Source organism: Salmo salar, chromosome ssa11 (assembly GCF_905237065.1).
Source record: "Salmo salar chromosome ssa11, Ssal_v3.1, whole genome shotgun sequence".
NCBI lineage: Eukaryota > Metazoa > Chordata > Actinopteri > Salmoniformes > Salmonidae > Salmo > Salmo salar.
In genome coordinates, this window is record NC_059452.1 from 36,354,263 (window position 1) to 36,361,593 (window position 7,331).

The 7,331-nt window shown below is 45.0% G+C and overlaps 1 protein-coding gene across 3 annotated transcripts in view; it reads right to left on the reverse strand.

The window, feature by feature from the left end:
- LOC106592135 (pro-interleukin-16) overlaps positions 1-7,331 on the reverse strand; it is a 61,925-nt gene that overhangs the window by 8,104 nt on the left and 46,490 nt on the right. For 2 of the 3 annotated variants that reach the window (XM_045689447.1, XM_045689450.1), the window contains exons 17-21: positions 6,661-6,807; positions 6,349-6,507; positions 4,142-4,346; positions 3,194-3,767; positions 2,120-2,903 (exon numbers count right to left, since the gene is read on the reverse strand). In XM_045689447.1, coding sequence (XP_045545403.1) covers positions 2,120-2,903; positions 3,194-3,767; positions 4,142-4,346; positions 6,349-6,507; positions 6,661-6,807 — 1,869 coding nt within the window. The remainder of the gene's footprint in view (positions 1-2,119; positions 2,904-3,193; positions 3,768-4,141; positions 4,347-6,348; positions 6,508-6,660; positions 6,808-7,331) is intronic. The other variant, XM_045689448.1, reaches the window with a different exon arrangement.

Here is a 7,331-nt window from a genome sequence, read left to right on the forward strand (position 1 = left end):
CAGAGTAGAGCATCTCAGATAAGAGTAGAGCAGAGCAGAGCAGATAAGAGTAGAGCAGAGCAGATACAAGTAGAGCAGAGCAGATAAGAGTGAAAAGAGCAGAGCAGATAAGAGTAGAGCAGAGCAGAGTAGAGTAGAGCAGAGCAGAGCCGAGCAGAGCAGGTAAGAGTAGAGCAGAGCAGAGTAGAGCAGAGCAGATAAGAGTAGAGCAGAGCAGATAAAAGTAGAGCAGAGCAGATAAGAGTAGAGTAGAGCAGATAAAAGTAGAGCAGAGCAGATAAGAGTAGAGTAGAGCAGAGCAGATAAGAGTAGATAGAGTAGAGTATAGCAGATAAGAGTAGAGTAGAGCAGAGCAGAGCAGATAAGAGCAGAGTAGAGTAGAGTAGAGTAGAGCAGATAAGAGTAGAGCAGAGCAGAGCAGATAAGAGTAGATCGAGCAGAGTAGAGTATAGCAGATAAGAGTAGAGTAGAGCAGAGCAGAGCAGATAAGAGCAGAGTAGAGTAAAGTAGAGTAGAGCAGAGCAGAGTAGAGCAGATAAGAGTAGAGTAGAGCAGAGCAGATAAAAGTAGAGCAGAGCAGATAAGAGTAGAGCAGAGCAGAGCAGATAAGAGTAGATAGAGCAGAGTAGAGTATAGCAGATAAGAGTAGAGTAGAGTAGAGCAGATAAGAGCAGAGTAGAGCAGAGTAGAGTAGAGCAGAGCAGAGCAGATAAGAGTAGAGCAGAGCAGATAAGAGTAGAGTAGAGCAGAGCAGATAAAAGTAGAGCAGATAAAAGTAGAGCAGATAAGAGTAGAGTAGAGCAGATAAAAGTAGAGCAGAGCAGAGCAGATAAGAGTAGATAGAGCAGAGTAGAGTATAGCAGATAAGAGTAGAGTAGAGTAGAGCAGAGTAGAGCAGAGTAGAGCAGAGCAGAGTAGAGCAGAGCAGAGTAGAGCAGAGCCGATAAGAGTAGAGCAGAGCAGATAAGAGTAGAGTAGAGCAGAGCAGATAAAAGTAGAGCAGATAAAAGTAGAGCAGATAAGAGTAGAGTAGAGCAGATAAAAGTAGAGCAGAGCAGAGCAGATAAGAGTAGAGCAGATAAAAGTAGAGCAGAGCAGAGTAGAGCAGAGCCGATAAGAGTAGAGCAGAGTAGAGCAGAGCAGATAAGAGTAGATAGAGCAGAGTAGAGTATAGCAGATAAGAGTAGAGTAGAGCAGAGCAGAGCAGAGCAGAGTAGCGTAGAGCAGAGTAGATTAGAGTAGAGTGGAGTATTAGTAGAGCAGAGTAGAGCAGAGCAGAGTATAAAACATGTTATGGTTAGGGCTCTGCTGTTCTTTTCTACCCTTCATCCCACCTCAAGAGGCCATTATAGCACCTTCTTACACCATGGGTGAAACAACTGTCACGTGTTCTTTCTATAATAGTCTAAAGTAAAGTAATTATCCAATTAGTCCACAATAAGTTGCCAAATCCCAACCGGGTGAATTAACTTCAAATGAAATGTCTGCTGACACTCATTCCCATCAGCAGCCTACACTGTAGTAATTATTCATTATTCATAATTAACCACTTAAATCATTATCTGTTCACAACATTATATGAGAATAATAGAAAATGGAGGGGAAAAACATGAAAAAGAACAGAACAGCTGAGTTGACTATGTTACGGTGCTTAGTCTGGCTATGGCATCCCACTGGGCACACACTGTTTTAATCAACATTGTTTCCACGTCATTTCAACGTTACAGATGTTGAATTGACGTTAAATTGACGTCTGTGCCAGTGGGATAGCCTATAGTTCATTTGTTCATTTAGCAGATAAGACACTTATATTCCTGTGCCCTTACCACAGTCAAAACACATATTTTATAGTAAGAATATAATGAAATATAACAGAATATTATATAAATTATATTGTTTCCCAAGCAAACTATTGCCAAGTGTCGCAGGTGCGCACAATCCACACACTAAATGACAGTTACAAACATATTGCATGCACCTGTTACAGAGTAATTACATGGGTTATTCAACTGGTATGAAGCTTATGTGACATTTCATACAGTTCATCAGTTAAATTGGACATTTTACAATTTACACTTGGACGATGTGATGTAATGTAAAGTGTGGACCAAAGACGCACCTGGTTACTGAAGGAAAGTATCTTCCCCAGACTCTCTCCCTCCAGTCCTCTTAGAGTTGTTGACCCATCCGGGGAGGGAGAGGCAGGCAGGGGCAGGCTACGCGTCCGCAGGCTGGCCTGCTTGCCCTGAGCATGGCTCTGGTCCCCCTCCCCCTCCTCTGGTGGTTGTAGTGGACCAAAGCTCTCTCCTTTGGAGCTGCTGGACCTCCTGGGCACCGGGCCGGAAGGGGAGATGGAGGCCTCTACAGCCCCATCCAGGGGCTCTGTTTCTGGTTCGGCCTCGGGGAGAGGTGCCTCTAGGGTGGATGGGGTGGTGGTGGTGTCCTCGGGGGATGGCGAGTCAGAGATCTCTGCATTGGGGTCTGTTGTCTCTTCCACTGGGGTCTGGAGCTCCGAGGTAGGGTGGGGGGTCGGAAGAAGAGAAAAGCAGGTAGGAGGAGAAGGGTGGGAGGCAGGAGAGGGCAGAAGGATGGAGTGAGGAGAGGCTGCAGGGGGAAAAGAGGACATCCTCCTGTCCTTGTCAAGGATTGGAGAGGTCACTTTGGCTCCTTTGCCCATGTCATGTTGGATTGTGCCATTCTCCTCTAAGAGAGGGGGGTCACTCCTGACGGGTGCCTTGTCCTTCAAAGGGAGGGAAGTGGAGGGGGCTAGGGGCCTCCTGTTGTAGCCCTCCGTCTCCTGACCCTTACCCTCAGGACTAGAGAAGGTCTCAAATGAATGGATCTTCTGCTTGATTGACAGCTGGGCTGCAGAGGAGGTGGGCCGTAGACGTACCCCGAAGGTGCTGTTGAAATACACATTTTTAAATGTTATTGTCTATCCACCTGGATAATTTACATGAGACAGAAATTCTTGTTGGCTTATAACTCATGAACACACAATACTTGACGGACCGACTGGGAATCAAACCCAGGTCACCTATACCCTTCAACACCACCTCAACCGACTGAAATAAAGGCCTACACTTTAGGCACTAACACAAGTCTTCAGATCTCAGGCAAGACTGAACCGCCTCCGCTACATTTTCATAAAACACAAGATAAAGGAGAAATGTTATGGAGAAACACTACGTACGTTCCACCGCCTCTGATGTCCAGGGGTTTGGCCAGCTCAGCCTGGGGCCTCCCATTCCTAATACTCCTGAGGCTCTGACGGTTCCACACAGGCTTGGGGGCAACTGGGGGGCCCTTCCTCATCCCTGGGGGGTCCTCAGTCCTTGGGCTGGGGGTGGAGATTAGGGAGGCAGGGGTGGAGGGGGTGGTGGGGTCTGGGGCGGTGTGGTGGGTGGAAGTACAGTTCAGTTCAGGAAGCTCGGGAAACTCACTCGGTTGGCTCATGGCGACTGGGGAGTGTGTGTCGTTGGGGTGTCTATCGGTTTGGGATGGAGTGTGTGTGGCGTCGTGGTGTGAGCTGAGATGGTGTATTTGTTGTTGGTTACTGTGGGAGTGTGTGTTGTGACGGTGTGTGCTCGGATGAGTCAGACTCTGGTTCTGATTGGGGTCTTCAGGACCTCCAAGATCAGGGGCGCTGTCGGAGATCCTAACCCAGGGGTCGTGAAGCTTTTCTGGGGGGAGCTGCTCCACGCGGCCCTGCCTCCTCAGGCCTAGCCTCTTACTCTGGGAGCAGAGGAGGAAGGCAGATTCAGCACCTGAACACCGACAACACAGGAAACACAGTCTAAGAGGAGAAGAGATACAAGTACTTCATAATGAGCTAGACTCACACTGCCCTCATTAAAATAATGCATTCATACCTGCACAGCTTTCTGCTTTACTAATAACGTTAAATAGTAAGTTGTGGTGCCATTAAATGTCCCAATGTAAGAAATGACCCTAAAGATGGCGTTCACAACTAAATAACATGTTGTCTTTCAGGAAACAAACTGCAAATGGCCCCTATAGGGGCCATCAAATAGCTGTATATTTGACTGTTAGCTCTGAATTTACAAACGGTGTATTCTAATAAATTTTTGGAAATTGAATGTGACCGACAAAAAAAAGTATCGAGCTTCCCATACGATACCTGTTTGTAGTCTGTCTTCTGTGCAGGATGAGTATCGAGCTTCCCATACGATACCTGTGTGTAGTCTGTCTTCTGTGCAGGATGAGTATCGAGGGCAGTCAGTGATGGCAGCAGAGCGAGCCTCTGAGTGGGTGAGAGTCTCTCCACTTCCCCCTGAGTGTTCTCTCTCTCTTTCTCTCTCTCTTTCTCTCGCACTCTCGACTTCCTGGAACACAGATAAACAGGAAGTTAAAACGTTGAGCGCACCACTCAGCCTCTGACCGCAGAAAGGTGTTGTAATTCACCCTGCATTTACTAACGCCCGTTACCCTCCACAACTTCACATCAACATGCATCCATCCATCACACTCACAACGGCCAGATGCAGAACATAATTGAATCACACACAGTGCCAAAGCAAGGCCATTCTATGATATCCAATAGCTTCATGCCTGATGTGGGTATAACACAAGCATCTTTCAGAATTACAGGTGAATCACTTACAAACACATAAGCAAATACTTCCAGAGCGGAGAGAAGCCATCCTTACTATAAAAGCTTGCAGGATACATAGGGAAGAGGTGTCATATTAGTCCATCCATGCCTGCTCAAAGGCATGAATGTATGACATTCTGTAAACAAAAATGTTAAGGTATGACTGGTATGTTCATATTTTCTATTTGAAAAAGCACCATTCTCAGTCCAAAGTCATCTCCGTGCAAAACATTCACCAAAACACATTCAAGAGTATGAAACGGTCCCACATACATTTCTACACAGTAACCTTATGATCTTTCTCAAAGCCTTGTATACACTGCTAACAAGCTGGAAGCATGTAGATGTGGATGCAGAAACAACACATGGGACAATACACATTAGTTAGAGGCAAATTATATTAGTATACTGTATTTAGTAAATTCAGCATGTTTTAGCATATTGCTTATGGACAGAGAATAAGAAAAACAGTGAGATTATGTCTAATGTTATCCTTCTCTGCACTAATGTCTAATGTTGTCGTTGTGGAAATTCTTACACAGGGACACTCGAAGTCAATCTGAAGTGAATCACTCTTTATTGTCAGCAGGCTGGAGAGGTCCCAGTCAGACTTAGATACATATAGTAGCAATCTGAAGTGAGCTATAAGGGTGCAGTCCCGTTAGTTCCCTTATATACTGACAAGTTATATTTGCATGATTTAGCTTATTTATCATTCATAATTAATGTTTGTTTCATTCATGTGACAACCAATACTGGGTCATTAATGTTTGTTTCATTCATGTGACGACCAATCATGCTTGTGACAGACCAGTACCTCACGAGGCTTCTTCTCTAAGCTGAGACCTTGAAAGTGAGATATCATTTCTCTAAACAAGGTTCTGGGCGTACTGCCAAATTGCAGATACTGATTCATTCAATCAGATTGAACACGGAAATTGGTTTATAGAAAAGCACAAACAGAGAACATAGAAATTGGTTTATAGAAAAGCACAAACATAAAAATGTCCATCACATTGTCCTGTTGTGTTCATTAGGCACCAAATGGAAGAAACAGGGAGGGACTAGCTGGACTTGTCCAATAAGAAACGTTCATTTTCGTATTAAGACGTTTCCGTTGCATGCCTTAATGAACTCAACCCAGCTCTACAGATCAGCTTCACAGACAATTGTGGTTTCAGAGAATATGCAAGCAGAAGAAACAATGCAAAACAGAATGACGTGTCTCAACCACAGCTGATGCCTGATGCATGGAGACTACGCAACTCTGTTTTACAGAGATTTTGATCACGCCCCCTTCTTCCCTACAGTAGCTACCATTTATGGGCAATAGAAGCATGCAGTCTAGCTCTTCCTCAGATGTACGGCAGTATGAACGACAGCCAGTCATATCAAGCTGCTAACGTCCTGTTGAGATGCATCGATATTTACATTACTTTGATCCATCGATTCAAATTCATTATTTAAAAAAAGTTTAAACCTGCTTACAATATACCTATTCATCCATCCATCCACAGTAATACATGTTTAAGTCAAGATGACTGGTTAGATAAGTGTATACTTAGTAAATTCAGCATCTTTTAGCATAATATGTGCGAACAAAAAAATACAAAAACAGTGAGATTATGTCAGATGCTGTCCTTTTCTGCATTAGTGGGTTGTGTGCATTAGGCACCAAATGGAAGAAACCAGACTATCATTGTAAATAGGTGTAAATAATGTTCTCTCCCTACCTGACAGTTGGTATGTGTGGGACTCCATCCGTCCTCTCTAACAGGGGAGCCTCTACTGGAAACATTGGAGTCTGGCAGGCCCCCAGGGGCCCCCTCCTCACTAGTGACGTCCTGGTGTCGGTAGTACCTCCTTGGAGGTGTCAGGGCTTTGGGCCTGTTCTAGGGTCAGATTAGGAAAATATGTGTTATATAAACGTTTCTTATTGGACGAGTCCAGGTAGTCCCAGCCTGTTTCAGTGCATTATTCTTCCATTTGGTGCCTAAAGTGTGGCCTTCCAAAAGCTTGTATGGAAACGTCTGGAGTTAAGCTACCTTATTTCCCCTTGTGGCCAGGTCTAATGTGCGCTGGCTGGAGAGGTTGGCTGCTGGGGAGTTGTAGGGGACGTTGTAGTCGTCATCAGGAACAGGGTAGACCAATGCAGACAGTCTGTTATCACACCAGGGCTCAGGCGTGGACCCCTACAACCATGAGATCAAGACGGATAAGGACCCTAGAACCATGACCCCTTGAACTCTCAGAAACATGAGATAAAGACGGATAAGAATCCCTAGAACCATGACCCCTAGAACCCCTACACCCATGAGATAAAGACAGATTAGAATCTCTAGAACCATGACCCCTAGAACCCCTACACCCATGAGATAAAGACAGATTAGAATCTCTAGGACCATGACCCCTAGAACCCCTCCAACCATGAGATAAAGACAGATTAGAATCCCTAGAACCATGACCCCTAGAACCCCTACAACCACGAGACAAAGAGGTATTTGAACCTCTAGAACCATGACCCCTAGAACCCCTACAACCATGAGATAAAGACAGATTAGAATCTCTAGAACCATGACCCCTAGAACCCCTACACCCATGAGATAAAGACAGATTAGAATCTCTAGAACCATGACCCCTAGAACCCCTACACCCATGAGATAAAGACAGATTAGAATCTCTAGAACCATGACCCCTAGAACCCCTACACCCATGA